Source organism: Pongo abelii, chromosome 2, assembly GCF_028885655.2.
Source record: "Pongo abelii isolate AG06213 chromosome 2, NHGRI_mPonAbe1-v2.0_pri, whole genome shotgun sequence".
Lineage (NCBI taxonomy): Eukaryota > Metazoa > Chordata > Mammalia > Primates > Hominidae > Pongo > Pongo abelii.
Window position 1 is genome coordinate 24,181,080 of NC_085928.1, and position 21,263 is coordinate 24,202,342.

A 21,263-nucleotide genomic window follows, 5' to 3' on the forward strand; every position below is an offset into this window, starting at 1 on the left:
CACTGGGGACCTTCGCTCAAGCAATATTAGTTGGGGAAACCATAGGGGAAAGAACATCAGGCAGGAGTGAGCTGAAGAGTGAATGAGTGGAATAAATACACACATCCAGCTTTGCTCCCTCAAACCCCACTAATAAAGAGATTTTTTAAAAGGCATAAAGCTATAAGGGCAAGGAAAACGGAAAAGGAGACAACAGTAATGCAACTCTGGAAACTGGAAAGCAGACGGATGACTTAGCAAGACTGGGAAAGCTGAATCCTAAAGTAAAAGTAGGGAACGCTGAGAACCAACAAAATTAACCCCAAAGAATCCTCAAAAGGCTCAGGTGTTAATGACCAGGAATCTCTGGAAGTGAGAATGAAGAGGAAGGGCCAAAAGAAGGATTGCATGAAACTTTTGGCATCTGACCTTTCCTACCACCTAGGCAGAAGTCTGGAATTTTATTTTCCGTGCAGGATAAAACAGAGGGTCTCTGGCTGCCTGGCTTGAGGGACACCAAGGCATTGTTAAGGATAGCAGTATATACCAGAAACAAGGGTAATACATGAAAATATATGTACTGAATCCTGGGACCATCCTTTCTGCCTTTCCTTCCCCTATCCCTCTTCCGCTCAGCTCCTAAAATGCTGCAGCCAGCCCTAAAACCACCAGGTTGGAGGCTGGAGGAGTCTTCTCTGTGGACACTGACCCAAAGGTGCTGATACCAGGATTTCTCAGCCAAGAGCCCAGCCAGATCTACAGAGAAGTTTGGGGTACACCAGCCCAATCCATATGTTAAGAGCTCAGATCCACACAAGAAGATAACCAAGGGCTACCAAACACTAAAGAAATTCTGTAACCTTAAAGATTGAAATTAAAACGAGGGTGAAGATCTTGGTGCAAAATGAGTATCCCAGAAGAAGATTTAAAAAATTTTAACTATCAGTAATATCTTCAGAGAGATAAAGATATGGTAGCCATTTAAAAAAAAAAAATTGCAGCTGTGAGCAGTGGCTCATGCCTGCAATCCCAACACTTTGGGAGGCCGAGGTGAGAGGATCACCTGAGGTCAAGAGCTCAAGACCAGCCTAGCCAACATGGCGAAACCCCGTCTCTACTAAAAATACAAAAATTAACCAGGTGTGGTGGCACGCGCCTGTAATCCCAGCTACTCAGGAGGCTGAGGTAGGAGAATCACTTGAACCTGGGAGGCAGAGGTTGTGGTGAGCTGAGATTGTGCCACTGCACTCCAGACTGGGCGACAGAGCGAGATTCCATCTCAAAAAAAAAAAAAAAAATTGCAACACCACAAAGAAAAGAAATCATTCAGAAAAATGATAGCTCTTTGAAATTAAAAATTTATTAGCAAAAACTGAAAAACTCAATAGAAGAATTTGAAGATAAAATTGATAAAATATCCCAGAAATGGAACAAAAAGACTAAGAGATGGAAAGAAAAGGTAAGAATATTACATAACCCATCCAACAGAAGGCTGACATCTGAGTAACAGGAGTTGTAGAAGGTCAGGAGCGAGAAAACAAGGGAAGGAAATAATCAACTATATGACTCAAGAAAACTTCCAGAATTATAGGCATGAGTTTCCAGATTAAAGAATCAAGAGTGATAATAGCCTCAGAATTCTCAATAGCAATACTGGAACCAAAAGATAATGGAGTAATGCCTTCAAAGTTCTCGCCAAACCATTTATAAGCAAGAGAAAAAGTAGAATGAAAAATTTTCAGTTAGGTGAACTCTTAAAATATTTACCTCCAAATTCTCTTCTCAGGAAGCTACTGTTGGATGTGCTCCATTAAAAGGAGGAAGTAAACTAAGAAAGGAAAACAGGATATAGGAAACAGAAGACACACACAGACAATAGGAACCCCAGAATGATAGCTGTGCACCAGGCATAGAGGGCCACTGGACCTGACTGGAGCCATCAGAAGACCTCATCAATGGAGTACCTACGTGAATAAAGATTCTGAGAGATTTATAAACAGAAAATTAGGGGGTTAAATGTCTGTAAATATTAAATGTCTGTAAAGATAATTGGCAATAGTGGTAAAAATACTAGTAAGATAATTATGGTACATTTATACAGTTGAATCTTATGCAGCTGTTAAGGGGGTGTGCTTTATATACTGAGATGGAAGTATCTCCAAGATATATGGTTAATAGATAAAAGTAAAATAATGGACAGTGTATATAATAGCTACCATTCCTATAAAAAGAGCTTAATATGCATCAAATTTTATTTAGAAAGATCAATAAAAATGAAGTACATGTATACACACTGATATGGAAACATCTTCAGAATATATTACTAATTGAAAAAAGATATACAACAGTGTATATTGTATACTCCCATTTTGTAAATAAATAAATAAACAAAAGTGACTACATAATAAACGTAATACCCTTGCATAATAGAGACTGGCAGGGGTAGTTGGCTCTAGCAGGGGGACTTTTTCAAAGGATAGTAGGGTAAATATTCTCTCATACACAGAAGAGCAACTGATTCATACTGGGACGAAGGTACTAAGTACTGTGATGTATCGAGTTGCCTACCTGTTCAAGCATCACTATGGAGTCTCGGAGCACGCCCTTTAAACGATGAGCCTGATCTTTATTATTCTGAATAGTTTCTGCTCTTGACACCACATCAGAGGCTGAACTGAAAGAAGAATGCCATCTTCAAAATCTGGAGAATAGCTTCTGATCTTTTTTTCATTTCCAGAAATCATCAGAGCCCCATAAATTTGCAAACAAAACACAAAATTAAATAAACCAAAAACAGGCTGTTTATGGCTACAGGATAATTAGCAGACCACAATCTCTGAAACTGAAATTAAGTTTTCGGCAACTAAAGAATTATTGAAATAATATGGTGAATACAGGTCGGGGGAAAAAGACTTACTTTAAAGATTTCTCTTCTTGGAGGCGGAGACGGTAAAAGGACTGAGCAGCATGTTCTATCTTTGACAGCTTCAGAAACAGTGTCACATTCAGCAAAACTAATAACAACACACTAGGCAGAGCAAATTATATGTTAATCCACACTTTTCCAGACCTTAAGCATTGCTAATGCAGAATATACATGCAAAAGCTTCAAAAATGTATATTGTCTACATTGTTTATCATTGTTGTTATTATTTAAATCAATTATCCCTATTTTATTATATGAAATAATTACTTGTAAATATTAAGTGGAGGTTGAGGAAAAGATGGAAGGTAATTAGAGTGACAATACAAGTCCTTGAATAATCCTAACTCACAGGTTTGGGGTGTCTGTGACATCTCTCCCCTCTGCTAGGAATACTAGTCAGTGTTGATGTGAGACCACCAGCTTTGAAATCTACCAGATAAGCTTTTAGGATCTATTTTTGGGTGCCTTTGGCTTAGGCAATTACACACTCATAATGCTGCCTTTCAGAAAAGGAAATGAAGATCAATATGTAGCTGATCTCAGGTACAGCATGATGTACCTCTTACTCCCAGTGGAAGTCAGCAAAAAAAAAAAAAAATTACCATTCAGCAAAAATCATTCTAGTTCATCTTGCACAAAGGAAGTATCAAGTCCCAAATATACATTAATGGTGTCATATATAAAATGTTACATGCTAAATGAACTTAATGTATTGGTTTTCACAGCAGCCTTTCAAGTGAATGGTTATATACCATATATATATATGTGTGTATATATAAATGTGTATATATATATATATATATGTGGTATATATATGTGTTATATATATGTGTTATATATATAACACATATATATATGCAAATATATAGGTGGCATCATATCTCTCTAATTTTTCTATTAAAATATTAACTTGCCCTTATTCACTTTTACCCATCAAGATTTATTTTTAAAAACTTAAGATAGTAGCAAGAAAATCCAATCTTTGAAGTTATTATAGCTTTGAAAGAGTATCGAGATTAATATTCCAACTTTTGAGTAAACATTTTCTGTAAAGTAGTGCAAAAGAACACTGATAATATTTGCTATTCAGAACTGTCGTAGAAAACTGATTTAAGCAGAACATAAAAATCTTCCATAAAGCCCAGAGGAACAACAAACATCTTCTATGTTCTGAAATCTATAATTAGACCAAAAAAAGCTAATATTGAAGCTCCAATCCAAAAAATTATCACCTTCAATATATCACTAAGTCAGAACCAATTCAATTAAATCTAACAGAGTGCCTCAAGATTCATATAGAGGCATGTAGATGTTAGTATTCTAAATATGACTGGCTGAGTGGATTCCTATAGAACACCCTGGGATTCAGACATTGTCCCAGTATTTTTCACCATGTAATGCTCATATCACTTGCATCAGAATAACCTGGGGTGTGTGTTTTAAAATACTGATTCCTGATGCCTACTCAAGAACTACTGAATCAATCTCTGAGACAGGGGTCAGGAAATCTGCATTTTAGAAAGCACCCCAAGTGATTCTTAGGCACAGCAGAGTTATGTAAGAACCATTTGTCCAATCAAATAGAGTAAAATAGTATTATTGGCCCTTCCCCAGCATGTATATATAAATATTCCCTTTAAATTTATGGAACTTCCCATAAAAACCTATGATGGTAGAAATTAATCAGATTAGCTAAAAAATAAAAACATTTGTTGAATGAGTACTTTGTATTTCCTCAAATTTAACAATTCTTCTGAAAATCACATATAAAGCTAAAAATCTGAAACCTATAAAATTGCTATTTTTGTAGGCCGGCAATAGTCAAATAGTGGCAATTTCTACACAATAATATACAAATACATTCAAATTCTTTTGGAAACTAGTTAAAGATAAATGCTGACACAAGCAAAATAAGCATTCACAACAAATACTTACAAAATACTCATTACCACAATAAGAGTGATGTTATAGTTTTCCATTTCCTTTTTCTTTCCTGTAGATCACAAGAAAAAGGCTGCATTAGAATGAGAATTGTGATTACAACTGATCCAATTTTTTTTTTTTTGAGATGGAGTTTCGCTCTTGTTGCCCAGGCTGGAGTGCAATGGTGCGATCTCAGCTTACTGCAACCTCTGCCTCCTGGGTTCAATCAATTTTCCTGCCTCAGTCTCCTGAGAAGCTGGGATTACAGGCATGCGCCACCATGCTCAGCTAATTTTTGTATTTTTAGTAGAGACGGGGTTTCTCCATGTTGGTCAGGCTGGTCTCGAACTCATGACCTCAGGTGATCCACCCTCCTTGGCCTTGCAAAGTGCTGGGATTACAGGTGTGAGCCACCGCGCCTGGCCCTCAACTGACAGAAATTTAATACTCATTTGAAAAGAACTGAAAAAGAACTTTTAAAAATTATTTGTAAAGACAAAGTGATTTAGGGTAAATTCCCTGCACCCCTTTTTTTATTTCTGACATCCTGAGTAGTATGAAACAAATCTACAAAGAGAAAACTTTCAGCACTCCTTAAAATTTGGCCTATATTGCAAATTACTTTACTCTAAAATTAAATAAGCAATTCAATACAAAATGCTTGATGGCTAAGTACGTAATAATCAACAAGCAAATATCTCTCCAACTGAGCTTACATAAAATGCTTCCCTCGTTAAAAAACAAAACAAAACAAAACATTATCACCTATTCATTGTTACCCAAACTTTTAAACTCCAAAATTAAAGAACCATTAATCTTAAATAGTGGATAAACATAGTCACACTAAGCTACAAGCCTCAAAGGAAGATCTGATAGTGTAAGAGGATGAGAAGTTATGACAGTTTTATACCTCTGAGAGGAAGGGAGTAACAGTTATTAAAAGTAAGATGTGTTCAAAATTGAGAATGAAGATAATAAAAGTCAAATTTTACCTTTGCAATTTTGCTGGGCTGGCCCTGACAGTATATAAGGATTAAGAGAGCAGTACACTCAAACGTAGAAATTGAATGTCTATAAATGCTAGGCAGCAAATAAATGAGCAAAGTGGTTCAGAAGTTGGCAGGGTGGTGATTGTCGTGGGGGCTGTGGCAAGCTGGGGTGCACTCAATCTAACAGGGCAGGTACTACTATGCTACAACCAACTGCTGCCATGAAGGGATTTCAGTGCTGGGTTGTCAGATCTGAGTTTTTATATAAAAAGGTCCAATTTTAGCCAGGCGTGGTGGTGCACACCTGTAATCTCAGCTACTCGGGAGGCTGAGGCAGGAGGTTCACTTGAGCCCAGGAGCTTGAGGTTACACTGAGCCATGATCATGCCACTTACAGCATGGGCAACAGAACGAGACCCTATCTGGAAAACATAAATAAAATTTTAAAAAAAGTTTAATGTCCAATTTTTAAAATGACACGTGGGCCAAATAAAATATATTGGTTATATGCTTGCCATTTTGCAACTCCTCCTTTATACTTATATATTAGCTATCTTAAAAGGAAATCAGAGTTTGATAAACATTATCAAAAAGGGAGGGAAGAAAAGGAGACCTCCTGACATATCTTACAAACAAGAGGCACATTCTGCTTCATATAACTAAAATAAAAATCTTTCACCTCTGTTTACCAGGTGACAACTACCTGTAATATCCGCTTTGGTACCTAAGCCCACATCTCCAGAGGAATGCTGAGAAGAAAGTTTAGGAACTGTTTCTGCTGTTCGGTTGAATGTTCGCCTTCTCCTTCGTAGGCCAGTAAGTTTTCCAGGGTCTTCAATGGCCTGATTTAGTATAGATTCTTCAATTAACAAATCTGATTCTAAGAAAAAAAAAAAAAACAATCTTTAGATAATGGGGAAAGCTCCTCAACTATAAGATACAACGGTTTTTGGTGGTTATTTTTGATAATTTTCTTTAACGAATTTCTTAGGTTCTCATGACCTAGATTCAAATTTTACACTTAATGAAAAGCTTTAGAGAGTACAATGACCCCATAATGAGGTTTCATTATTCCAGGAAGAATGTGTATTAATAAATGATGGGCTCATCAGAGCAAATTTGCCATGTGCTATGTTATTAATACATATTAATGTAATAATTTCAGTTATGGAAACAACAGGCTACCCACTTACACTGGATCATTAGAAAGATTTCAAAGACAGATTATAGTACTTCTCAACCTTACAGGAAGGAGTAGCATATACTAGTTCTAATTTTCAACAAGGGTTTGCAAGAAAGAAAGCACTCGCAAAGAAAATCTGTAAACAACCTAAAAACCTCATTTTTGGCATTTGTTTCAACCTTTTCCTCTGCCAGAATTTTTATTAGAAACCTATTCAGTGGCCAAACTAATTTTTGAGTTTCATTTTTCTCTGCTCCTGATGAAGAATTTAATAATGAAATAGACAAGGAAGAAAGGCAAGGAAAATTGTCAGCAAACTAGATGATAAGCCTTAAATTACCTTGAGTTGACTGACCACCAGCTTTTCTTCAACTAAACTTAAATTGTGCTCGTGTATGTGTATGTATATATATACACACACGTATATATACACACATATATGTGTGTGTGTACATGTATTTATTTCTCCCATGTATATGTTAAGAAATATCCTAACAGAACCACTGTATCGTTTTCCCCAGTCAGTCTCTAGTACCCGTCTCCACCAAATCCATACATGTACGTACTACCATTGCCAAGTGGGCCTGCATAAGACCAGGAAAGCTGCATCTGATAAGGAAGGTGGCCCCGAGGACTCCCCAGAGCTTAGACAGCACAGGTGTATATCTATGATCAGGTTATGCACTCAGTCTCCTTGGCTCCTTACAGAGGCAAAGGGGTATGAGAGCTCTTAACTGTGTGATCTTGATAAAACTCACTTAACCTCTCAGTGTTTCAATTTTCTCTTTTAATAAAATGAAAAATAATAATTATACCTTGTTGTTCTGAGTATGAAATGAGTTAATATCTGTAAAGCACATAGAACTTTATTATGTATGTCTGGGATACAATAAGCATCATGTAAGTGTTTGTTCGGCCAGGCAGTGGTGGTACCTCACACCTGTAATCCCAGCACTTTGGGAGGCTGGGCAGGCGGATCATGAGGTCAGGAGTTCGAGACCAGCCTGACCAACATGGTGAAACTTCGTCTCTACTAATAATACAAAAATTAGCCGGGCATGGTGGCACGCGCCTGTAGTCCCAGCTACTCAGGAAGCTGAGGCAGGAAAATTGCTTGAACTCACAAGGCGGAGGTTGCAGTGAGCCAAGATCGCACCACTGCACTCCAGCCTGGGCGACAAAGCAAGACTCCATCTCAAAAAAAATACAAAATAAAAAAAAATTAAGTGTTTGACCAATGAAAATTAAAATTTTTGAAATTCCCTAAGTGGCAGAAAAAGTGGAACAGTGGGAACCACTTTCGTGGGAGTCGTTCCAACATCATTGACCAGTTTCCTGTTATGAATCCAAATGAAGAATCAATCCATTTTGTTAATAAATCCCATCTTTACAAAAATAGATAAATAAAAAAATTTACAAACCAAGGTGTTTGAAATAGTCCTCCAAAGAACCCCAGGAATTCTTTTCAATTAAAGATTTGACAAGGCCCCATGGCTGTTTTCTGTATTTCAAATCTGTGGAAACTCTAGTAGAATAAGAAGGAAAGAATATTTAAAGAGCAGACTTTAGTTATATTCATGTTACAATTAAATGTAAGATTGTATTCAGTGGAAAGTCAAAAAGATTCAAAGTCATTAATATCATAAAAGAAAATGCATTCATTCATAACTTTTATTTAAAAAATTAATGTGTGCCGCTAATAATTTCATCAAATTTTCCTTCTAAGTACTTGCCATTTTACTTATTTCCTTTCTCTAGCCCTAAATTTTATTTATCTAAATAGCAATAAAGGCTCAAAATAAATACTAAATTTTCTAAATTCCTTATATCAAAAATCTCTAGTGGTCATACACTAGGTGAAAGTAACTCCATTAACCAGAGTAGGCCAAGTACATGATGGCCCATCACTCTCTGTAATGCACCAACATTTCTCATTTCCCACTGCAGCAGAGCCAATTACTGCTCACTGAGCACTCCCCCAAAACTCCCAGCCCCTTTGCCATGAAACAAGGTCACATGATTGGTTCTGATCAATGGATTGTGAACACAATTCTACAGCTTTCTCTTCCTGTGGCAACTGAAACAACACATATTCTGGATCACATAGCTCCAGATGTCAAAGCCTTCATCAAGCGGGGCCCTTAGGTGAGAAGGCCCACTCTTCTGCTCACCCCTGTTGGAAATGTAATTTAAGCAAGAAATAAAACTGTTGTGTAAAGCTACTACTAAGAATTCAGGATGAATAAATTACCAGGATATAATCTAGCCTATCCTAACACACTCATTTACAGTAGCTCACCTTAGCCTGCATTTCTGTTTTGAAGATCGGATGATACAGTATCTGTTCACAGTATAGAAGTAATCATGGTAGGGGACATCATGTGTCAGTACTTCTGAATCTACCATATAAAATCGTGCTTCCCGACTTTCTTTATACAGTGTCTGCCAAAGTAAGATAAAAAATGTTTGTATGTATATGGTTAATATATGAATCTTCTTGCCAATTTAGAACATGTATACTAGGATTCCTTCTCAAAAATTACAAAAGACATGAGAAACCTATATACAAAGCTAAAAGAGCCTACATGCTGACTCTGTTGTCTATAAATTGAGAAAAAGAGGGCCGGGTATGGCGGCTCATGCCTGTAATCCCAGCGCTTAGGGTGGCCGAGGTGGGAGAATCGCTTAAGGTCAGGAATTCGGGACCAGCCTGGCCAATATAAAAACACCCAGCCTCTACAAAAAAAAAAATTTTAATAAAAAATTAGGCCAGACACAGTGGCTCACGCCTGTAATCCTAACACTTTGGGAAGCTGATGTGGGCGGATCATTTGTGGCCAGGAGTTCAAGACCAGCCTGGCCAACATGGCAAAACTCCATTTCTCCTAAAAATACAAAAGTTGGCCAGGTGTGGTGGCACATGCCTGTAATCCCAGCTACTCAGGGGGAGGCTGAGGCAGGAGAATCACTTGAATCCAGGAGGCAGAGGTTGCAGTGAGCAAGATCGCCTCACTGCGCTCCAGCCTGGGAGACACAGCAAGACTCTATCTCCAAAAAAAAAGAAAGAAGAAAATATTAGTTGGGCTTGGTGGCACATGCCTGTAGTCCCAGCTACTTGGGAGAATGAGGTGGGAAGATCATTTGAGCCCAGGAGTTTGAGGTTGCAGTGAACTACGATTGCAACACTACACTCCAGCCTGAGCGACAGACTGAAACTGTCTCTTAAAGAGAGAAAGGGACTTACAGAAATTATATTTGCTGCCCCTGTGTCATTTATTTCATTGTCAAATTATTTTTTCGTTTAGGCGTGAGGACAAACCATATAATCTCTTATGTGTATTATAAGTTTATAGAGTTTTAAGTGTTCCTGTTAGGTGAACAATTCAAAAATCAATTGAATGAAGTAAGGATCCCACCTCAAAATTAATCAAAGTTCAACAAAACCACCCTTCACCAAAAAAGTCAAGAAGGATAGTAACCAAACAAAACACTGCTTTTCCTAAACAGGATTTTAAAGGGTCATTGGCCAAACCTTTCTCATTTTAACCATACCTTTTCTACCCATCCTCTAAGGGGGTGGGGGGGTTTCCAAAGTTTTCAAAGACCCCCCAATACCAAAATACCAGACTTTTCTTACGTTTGATAATCTTTTAAGAATTGTTTAAAGGTATGGAAATACGTTCTTTTTAATGATAATGGACAAAACTATAAGAGCACAACTAGTTCAGATGTTAAGAGATGTTTTCAGACTACTTGCAAATCAGATACTCAACACAAATTGGCTAAACACACACTCCGCTGTAAGACACTGCCACTCTGGTCACAGATAAAGAGCATTAAATAGCTCATACAGTATTTAATTTCAAAAACTCATTCTCTTCCTATGTGTCAAAGCAGCCATCTAGTTATTTGGCCCCTAACTCTTGAAACAATTCTGTAAACCAGATTTGAGTAGTGCTCCTTTTTCTGTCTTCTTTTTTTTTATTTTTTATTTTTGAGACAGGGTCTAGCTCTGTTGCCCAGGCTAGAGTGCAGTGGCTAGATCATAGCTCGCTGTAATCTCAAACTCCTGGGCTCAAGTGATCCTCCTGCCTCAGCCTCCTGAGTAGGTGGGACCACAGGCGCACACCATCATGCCTGGTTAATTTTATTTTTGGTAAAGACAAAGTGTCACTGTGTTGCGCAGTCTGATCTCAAACTCGTGGTCTCAAGTGATCCTCCCACCTGGGCCTCTCAAAGTGCTAATATTCCAGGGATGAGCCACCACAACTGGCCTGGTATTCTTTTTAAAAAAATATTTTCTTTGGGAGGCTGAGGCAGGCGGATCATGAGTTCAGGAGTTCGAGACCAGCCCAACCAACATGGTGAAACCCCGTCTCTACTAAAAATACAAAAATTAGCCAGGCATGGTGGCATGCGCTTGTAATCCCACCTACTCAGGAGGCTGAGACAGGAGAATCGCTTGAACCTGGGAGGCAGACCTTGCAGTGAGCCAAGGTTATGCCACTGCATGCCAGCCTGGGCGACAGCGAGACTCCGTCTCAAAAAAAAAAATTGTTTTTTGAATGTATGAAAGAGAAGAAATGAAGTATAATGACCCTCGGGAGCTCATCATCTAGCTTCAGCAACACTAACTCCTGCCCAGTCTTGCTTCCTTTGTCCTCTGTCCCATATTCCCTGCCTCTACCACCATCCTCTGCCCGGCTAGATGACTTCTAAAGGAAATCCTAGACATCAGTATAATGTCATCCATAATACTTCACTATATCTCTGTATAGATTCTTCCATATATTGCTTTTAAAATAAATATTATTTTCTTTAATACACAGCTGTAATACCATTACTATACATAAAAAATAAACAATTCCTGAAATCTCATAAATACCTTTTAACAAGTAGTTTGTTTGAATTAGGAGTGGATTGATATGATTCACATGCCTTTTAAGTCTCTTTTAACCTGTAACAGTTTCTCCTCCCTTTTTTCTTGCCACTTGTTTATTGAAACTGTCTTGTAAATTGGTGAACTATAATAGGCATCTTCTCTCTTCCCCACACATGACTCTTCTGGACACTGACAAAGCAGACGTACCTGCTTTTCAGTGGCAGCAGTGCATTTTCCAGTAAGTGGACTATTAAGGACTATAGTGTAGGTCATGGTTCTCAGCTGATCACCTCCAAGTTCTGCAGTCCAAGGGGTAGATACTACATCTAACAACAACAAACACAAAATGAGTTAGTTCTAGAAACTTAAACAGTATGACTTTAAATGAAATCGAAGGAGTTTCTGAATTATTAAAATTTCTATTTTGACTAGTGCTAACTTCCTTATAACTGGGTATTATACCATTAAAGAAAAGAGAGATTAAATGTTAAGCACTCTCCTTAAATGTGGCATATTCCCCATCTCTGATCCATTTATTTCTAAATTGTTTATTAATATCCTTTTTCCTTTTATTAGAAGATAAAATTAAAAAGTTGTTTCATCTGTAAGCTTCCTTTTAAAGTCCTCAGCACCTATGAAGAGAAGTAACGATGCCAGGTTTATCAGAGACGGAACAACACTTTAACATTCCCATCATCGAGGACAAAACTTTAAAATATTTTTGTCATTATGAAACCATATGACCTTGATATCAACTTACATAGAAATTATGTCAACGTTATGAGAAATCATGTAATGTCAGTGGCTTGTCTGCTAAAATCTTTAGTCACGGTAAGACAATGGAACATAAATGATTATATAATCTGTCTTAAGAAGACTATAAGATCATATCTCTATGTTTATAGCAAGATCCTGGTAAAAATTCTCTTTTATTTGCTTAGGGACAATATAGTGATTAAATACACACTTGAACAGAAATATAGTTCTAGAACACAGTGAAGGTCATTTCATGGAAGCCAAAAACTTAAAAAGTATAAATAAAAGCATTAAAAACTCTATTCAAAGACATGATTGCATCACCTAATGCCCCAGCACAAATCGACTTAGGCAAGTACCAGTATGTTTGACTGCTATTCACCAATATCCTAAAGTATAGGAGCCTTTATCTAACCCCATTATACTCATGATCAAAGGAAGGAAGTCAGGCTTTAGAATACAGCCAATTTTACTCAACTTCTTTTATATTGCTAGATCTGAGGATTTAATGAGGGATCCTAAAACTGCCTTTTGAGTATCTGGAAAAATCTTATAACTAAATTAAAAAGGCAAAATCACAAACCATAGAGTCTATCATCCAGGATTTTCTGTAAAATGATTTATTTAGGTATATATAAAAGAAGATATACAACTAATTCTAAATTACTTTTCAGAAGATTACTTTGGTCATATGTCAGCCTGTTTCAGGAAAATGATACAACCAATCTGTTGTTAATCAGAAATAAAATTTAAAGATGTAATTTAATTCTGCTGTTAAAACTGCACACTACTCAATGAAGCAACTATCAACAAGGATAAATGAAAACTATTTGTCTTCCCATGAATGTTACCCTTGTAGTTTCAGCAATGTTACCAATAAGGTCTACTGAGTATTGCTTACCAGAGCATGACCTAATTAACATCATCTTGGAACAGTCAATCCTCCAATACCTAAGTAAAGCTTATCATAATGTAAAAAAACCTGGAATGAATTGTAGGAAAAATGGCTAGTACGCAAAAGGACATATGAACCATTTTGATATATAAAAGGCACGAACTGCAGAATTTTAAAAATCCTTTGATGTAATAAAGTTTTTAAATTGGTGAACGTTCGTGCCCATTAGGATAGCTATTATAAATAATAATAATAATAAGTGTTGGCAAGGATGTGGATAAATTGGAAACTTTGTACATTGCTTGTGGAAATGTAAAATGATACAGTCAGTATGGAAAATAGTATGGCCACTCTTCAGAAAAGTAAAGATTGAATTACTATATGATGCAGCAATTCCATTTCTAGGTATATACCCAGAAGAACTGGAAGCAGGGACCTGAACAGACAGTTGTATGTCAATGTTCGTGGTGGCACTATTTACAATAGCTAACATGTGCAAACAACCCAGATGTCATTAATGGATGAATGGATAAACAAAATGTGGTATATACATGCAATGGAATATTATTCAGCTTTAAAAAAGGAATACATTCTGATACATGCCCCAACGTGGATGAACCTGGAAGGCATTATGCTAAGTGTATTAAGTCTGTCACAGAAGGACAAACATCGTATTATTCCACTTATGCAAGGTACCTTGAGTAGTCAAATTCACATAGACAGAAAATAGAATGGTGATCATCAAGAATGGAAGAAATGGAGCGTTACCGTTTAACAGGTATAGCATTTCAGTTTGGAAAGATTAAAAAGTTCTGAAGATGGATGGTGGCAATGGTTGCACAATAATGTGAATGTACTTAATGCCACTGAACTGTCCACTTAAAAATGGTTAAATGGTAAATTTTATCTTACGTACATTTTGCCATAATTTAAAAATTGATGAATCTAGGCAAGTGGCATATGGATGTTATCATACTATTCATGCAATTTTTCTGAAGCTTTATATATTTTTAGATGTAAAAGTTGGGGAAAAAGACTTAAAACTGAGCTTTAATTAAAGGTAGTGTCAGGGGTTGGGTCAAGGTGGTGAACTAGAAGCTGCTCGTGTGTGCCGCTCTCACAAACAGGAAACAACAGGGTTGACGAACACTGACCCTACTAGCTGATCATCTAAGAAACCATGTCAGAATCCATCCAGGCAGCAAGGGGACACAGAGGGCAGAGAGGAGCAAAGCTGGGCAGCGGCCCCTCTGGGATCGGCATGGAGCCAGGAAAAGCTCCTCAATATGGGAAAGGATGAGTGAGTGAGAGCTCCCTGGAGGATGGTACACAGGGACCTGTGTAAGACTAGTAATGGGAGAATTCCCCTGGTTCCCCTGGCCCCACTCCCACACTTCTAAACTAAGGCAGAGAGCCACCCAGAGTTTCTGCGGCAACAACTCTCAAGTCCATGGGGACCTCTATAAGCCTTGGTCCCTGGAACGGAATGACACCAGTACCATATCCCCAATAGAGGTCACGGTCCTGCCTGGGAGCAGTAAGATTGCTTCACTCTGCCTTGCCAGACAAGACTTGGTGCTAGCCTTCAGCCCAACAGTCCCACTTCTGCCTGAACTCAGCTGGCAGCCACAGCTTCCTGTTGCCCCAGGAAACACCCTGACAGCAGGGTAGGTGACTCCCACCCACCCCTGCTGCTGGTAGCTAGACAGGCCATGCCTGCTAGAGTGTCCAGCCCAGTGGTCTCACTCCTGCCTCAACTATGTGGGCAGGCACAACCCTGTGTTCCCCTAGGAAGTACCCAGACAGCAGAATAGGTGACCACATCCAGTCCCACAGCTCCTAGCTGAGCAGGACGTGCAGGCCTGAGTGATGCCGAAGGAGGGAGAAGCCCTCCCTCTCAGATCACTGAGAAAGTGAGATGCCCAGGTATGCAAGCCAGTGGAGGGGCAGAGTGTAATTCTTGCTGCAAGGTTGACCTGGCAAGCATATGGCCTGTCTGCCAACCATGGCACCTGCTTAAAAGAGCCCCGTGGTCCAAAACACCCAACAAAAGAAACGTGGGCACAGAGTCAGTCAAAGGGGGCTCCTCCAAGGCCCAAGAGCCGACCAGGGTAGGGGGTCATCACTTTCCCTTTTCACCACAGAGCACTACTACCAACCATGCGAAAACACAAATGAGTTGTGCTGCAGAGTTAAGAGCCTATCTGCCAGCTAATACTCTTAAACACTACGTACTAGATCACAGCCGAAAACATAACACCAAAATATTTTGCCAGTATACAACAACTGTGAAAACAAAGGTGACACCCATGAAAACAAAGGGTTCCCACCAGCGCCCCTGCCTCAGCCAATGCACAAGCACCCCACCATGCCATCATGGCTGCTGGCATTCATGAGCAGCACAGATCCAACTGCCACCACCCCAGTGAATTGCTTTGGCCAGCAACCCCATTGGCGTATTGTGGCCAGTGGACCAGGAACACCTCCACCCTTCCAGTGCAACATATTTCTAACCTTGAAGGGCCAGAGAACAAAGCTGGGGACACACAAAACTATGTGTTCTAACTCTAGCCCCCCCACAGTTAGAGCACACAGTCCAGGAGTTCTGAGCTGAGCCTGGGCCCCCTGAAATCTTCCAGAAGTGAAGATGGTCAAGTGAACCCACCTTATTCCACAATCAAACCCCCACAGGCATCAAAGTGAAAAAACCCCATCCAAAAGACAGCAACTTCAGAGATTAAAGGAACATCAGTCCATACAGATGAGAAAGAACCAGTACAAGAACTCTAGCAACTCAAAAAGCTGGAGTGTCTTCCTACCTCCAAACAATTATACTAGTTCCCCAGCAATGGTTCTTAACCGGGCTGAAATTACAGACATAGAATTCAGAATATAGATAGGAATGAAAATCATTGAAATTCAGGAGAAACTCAAAACCCAATCCAAGAAATCTAAGGAATACAATAAAATGATACAAGAGCTGAAAGACAAAATGGCCATTTTAAGAAAGAATCATACTGATCTGATAGTGCTGAAAAACTCACTCTAAGAATTTCATAATACAAATTGCAAGTATTAACAGCAGAATTATCAGCAAAGCTGAGAAAAGAATCTTACAGGGCTAGTTCTCCAGATTAACTGAGACAAAAATAAAGAAAAAAGAATAAAAAAGAACAAAACCTCTGAGAAACATGGGATTATGTAAACAGACCAAATCTATGCCTCACTGGCATCCCTGAAAGACAGGGATAGAAAACAAGCAACTTGGAAAACATATTTGAAAATATCATCCACAAAAACTTCCCCAATCTTACTAGAGAGGCCAACATTCAAATGCAGGAAATGCAGAGAACCCCTATGAGATACATACAAGACAACCATCCCCAAGACACTTAGTCATCAGATTCTCCAAGGTCAATGTGAAACAAAAAATATTAAAGGTAGCTAGAGGGAAGGGGCAGGCCACCTACAAAGGGAATCCTATCAGGCTAACAGCAAAAACTATATTTGAGGGCTTGAGGGCCTATATTCAACATTCTTAAAGAAACTAAGACCAAGAATTTCGCATCCAGCCAAACTAAGTTTTATAAGTGAAGGAGAAATAAGATCATTTTCAGACAAGCAAATGCTAAGGGAATTCGTTACCTGCCTTACAAGAGGTCTTCAAGGTGGTGCTAAACATGGAAATGAAAGACTGTTAGCAGCCACCACAAAAACACACTTAAATACATAGACCATTGACACTATAAAGCAACTACACGATCAAGTCTGCAAAATAACCGGCTAACAACACAATGACAAGATCAAATCCACATATATCAATATTAACCTTGAATGTAAATGGGCTTAATGCCCCAATTAAAAGGCAGTGAAAAGTTGGATAAATAAGACCCAACTGTATGCTGGGTTTTTGTTTGTTTGTTTGTTTGTTGAGACACAGTCTTGCTCTGTCACCCAGGCTGGAGTGCAGTGGCATGATCTCAGCTCCTGGGTTCAAGCAATTCTCCTGTCTCAGCCTCCTGAGTAGCTGGGACTACAGGCACGTGCCACCATGCCCAGCTAGTTTTTTGTATTTTTAGTAGAGATGGGTTTTCACCATGTTAGCCAGGATGGTCTTGATCTCCTGACCTTGTGATCCGCCTGCCTTGGCCTCCCAAAGTGCTGGGATTACAGGCGTGAGCCCCCATGCCGACAACTGTATGCTGTCTTTAGGAGACCCATCTCACATGCAATGGCATCCATAGGCTCAATGTAAAGGGTGGAGAAAAATCTGGCAAGCAAATGAAAAACAAAAAAAGCAGAGATCGCTATTCTAATTTCAGACAACACAGACCTTAAACCAACAATGATTTAAAAGGACAAATAAGGGCATTACATAAAGGTAAATGGTTCAATTCAACATGAAGACTTAACTATCCCAAGTATATATGCAATCAACACAGGAGCATCCAGGCTCATGAAACGAGTTCTTAGAGACCTACAAAGAGACTTAGATAACCACACAATAACAGTGGGAGACTTCAACACCCCATTAACAGTATTAGACAGATCATTGAGGCAGAAAACTAACAAAGATAGTTGTGACCTGAACTTGACACTTAACCAAATGGACCTAACAGACATCTACAGAGCTCTCCACCCCAAAACAGCAGAATATACATTCTTCTCATTTTCACCTGGCACATACTCTAAAAATCGACCACACAATCAGCCATTAAACAATTCTCAGCAAATGCAAAAAACCCAAAATTATATTAACCACACTCTTGGACCACAGTGCAATAACAATAGAAATCAATACTAAGAAGATCACCAAAAATCATACAATTACATGGAAATTAAACAACCTGCTCCTGATGACTTCTGAGTAAACAATGAAATTAAGGCAGAACCCAAGAAATCCTTTGAAACTAATGAGAACAAAGACAGAAAATACCAGAATCTCTGGGACACAGCTAAAGCAGTGTTACAAGTTTATAGTGCTAAACACCGACATGAAACAGTTAGAAAGATCTAGAAATAACAATCTAACATCACACCTAGAGGAACTAGAAAAACAAGAGCAAATCAACCCCAAAGCTAGCAGAAGACAAGAAATAACCAAAATTAGAGCCAAACAGAATGAAATTGAGATGTGAAAAACCATACAAGAGATCAATGAAATCATAAGTTGGCTCTTTGAAAGAATAAATAAGATTAATAGACCACTAGCTAGACTAATTTAAAAGAGAAGATCCAAATAAACACAATCAGAAATGACAAAGGGAACATTACCACCGACCCCACAGAAAAAAAAAAACAAAACCAGAGACTATTATGAACACCTCTATGCACAAAAACTAGAAAACCTAGAAGAAATGGATAAATTTCTGGAAAAATAAAACCTCCCAAGATTGAGCCAGGAAGAAATTAAAACCCCACACAGACCAAGAATGAGTTCCAAAATTGAACCAGTAATTAAAAACCTATCAACCAAAAAAAGCCCAGGACCAGACGGATTCACAGCCAAATTCTACCAGACATGTAAAGAAGAGTTGGTACCACTCCTACTGAAACTATTCAAAAAAATTGAGGAGGAAGAACTTCTCCCTAACTCATTCTATGAGGCCAGCATCATTCAGCATCATTCTGATACCAAAACCTGGCAGAGAAACAACAAAAAAAAGAAAACCTTAGGCCAATATGTTTGATGAGCATTGATGCAAAAATCCTCAACAAAATACTAGCAAACTGAATCCAGCAGCACATCAAAAAGCTAGTTCACCACAATCAAGTAGGCTTTATCCCTGGGATGCAAGGTTGGTTCAACATATGCAAATCAGTAAGTGTGATTCATCACATAAACAGAACTAAAAACAAAAACCACATGATCATCTCAATAGATGCAGGAAAGGCTTTCAATACAATTCAACATCTGTTCATGTTAAAAACCCTCAACAAACCAGGCACTGAAGGAACATACCTCAGAATAATAAGTCACCTATGACAAACCCCACAGCCAACATCATATTGAATGGGCAAAAGCTGGAACAATTCCTCTTGAGAACTGGAACAAAACAAGGATGCCCACTCTCACCACTTCTATTCAACATAGTACTGGAAGTCCTAACCAGAACAATCAGGCAAGGGAAAGAAATAAAAGGCATCCAAACAGGAAATCAAACCATATCTATTTGCAGAAGATATGATTTTTATACCTAGAAAACCCCATAGTCTGCCCAAAAGCTCCTAGATCTGATAAGCAACTTCAGCAAAATTTCAGGATACAAAAATCAATGTACAAAAATCAATAGTATTTCTATACCCAACAACATCCAAGCTGAGTGCCAAGTCAAGACCACAATCCCATTCATTATAACAAAAGAAAAAAAAAGTAAAATACCTGGAAATACAGTTAACCAGGAAGGTGAAAGATCTCTACAACAAGAATTATAAAATATTGCTCAAATAAATCAGAGATGACACAAATGGAAAAACATTCCATGCTCGTGATAGGAAGAATCAATATTGTTAAAATGTTCATACTGCCCAAAGCAATTTATAGATTCAATGCTATTCTTCTCAAACTACCAATGACATTCTTCACAGAATTAGGAAAAAACTATTCTACAATTCATATGGAACCAAAAAAGAGCCCAACAGCCAAAGCGATCCTAAGCAAAAAGAACAAAGGTGGAGGCATCACAATACCCAACTTCAAGCTATACTATAAGACAACTGTAACCAAAACAGCATGGTACTGGTATGAAAACAGACACATAGACCAATGGAACAGAATAGAGAGCCCAGAAATAAAGCCACACACCTACAACCATCTGGTCTTCGACAAAGTTGACAAAAACAAGCAATGGGAAAAGGACTTCCTATTCAATAAATGGTGCTGGGATAACTGGCTAGCCATATGCAGAAGATTGAAACTAGCCCCCTTCCTTGCACCATATATAAAAATCAGCTCAAGATGGACCAAAGACTTAAATGTAAAACTTAAAACTATAAAACCCTTGAAGAAAATTTAGGAATGACCGGGCATGGTGGTTCACGCCTGTAATCTCAGCAGTCTAGGAGGCTGAGGCAGGCGGATCACTTGAGCTCAGGAATTCAAGATCAGCCTGGGCAAGATGGTGAAACCTCATCTCCACAAAAAAATACAAAAACTAGCCAGGTATAGTAGTGTGGACCTATAGTCCCAGCTACTTGGGGGCTGAGGCAGGAGAATTGCTTGAGTCCAGGAGGTTGAGGCTGCAGTAAGCTATGTTTGCGCCACTGCACTCCAGCCTGGGTGACACAGTGAGACCCTGTCTCGAAAAAGAAAAAAAAAAAAGAAAGAAAATTTAGAAAATACCATTCTGGACATATGCCCTAGCAAAGATTTCATGATGAAGACACCAAAAGCAATTGCAATAACAAAAAAATTGACAAATGGGACATAATTAAACTAAAGAGTGTCTGCACAGCAAAAGAAACTATCAACAGAGTAAACGGACAACCTACAGAATGGGAGAAAATATTTACAAACTATGTGTCTGAAAATGCTCTAACATCCAGAATCTATAAGGAACTTAAAGAAATTAATAAGCAAAAAACCAAACAACCCAATAAAAATGTGGGCAAGGGATATGAACAGACACTTTTCAAAAGAAGACATATATCTGGCCAGCAAGCACATGAAAAAATGTTCAACATCCCTAATCACTAGAGAAATCCAAATCAAACCACAGTGAGATACTATC

At 38.5% G+C, this 21,263-nt stretch overlaps 1 protein-coding gene across 3 annotated transcripts in view; it reads right to left on the reverse strand.

The window, feature by feature from the left end:
- GRAMD1C (GRAM domain containing 1C) overlaps positions 1–21,263 on the reverse strand; it is a 106,673-nt gene that overhangs the window by 3,976 nt on the left and 81,434 nt on the right. For all 3 annotated transcript variants that reach the window (XM_024244018.3, XM_054550238.2, NM_001131897.2), the window contains 7 exon segments: positions 12,090–12,208; positions 9,300–9,442; positions 8,422–8,525; positions 6,521–6,697; positions 4,841–4,898; positions 2,897–3,007; positions 2,548–2,653 (listed from right to left, as the gene is read on the reverse strand). In XM_024244018.3, coding sequence (XP_024099786.3) covers positions 2,548–2,653; positions 2,897–3,007; positions 4,841–4,898; positions 6,521–6,697; positions 8,422–8,525; positions 9,300–9,442; positions 12,090–12,208 — 818 coding nt within the window.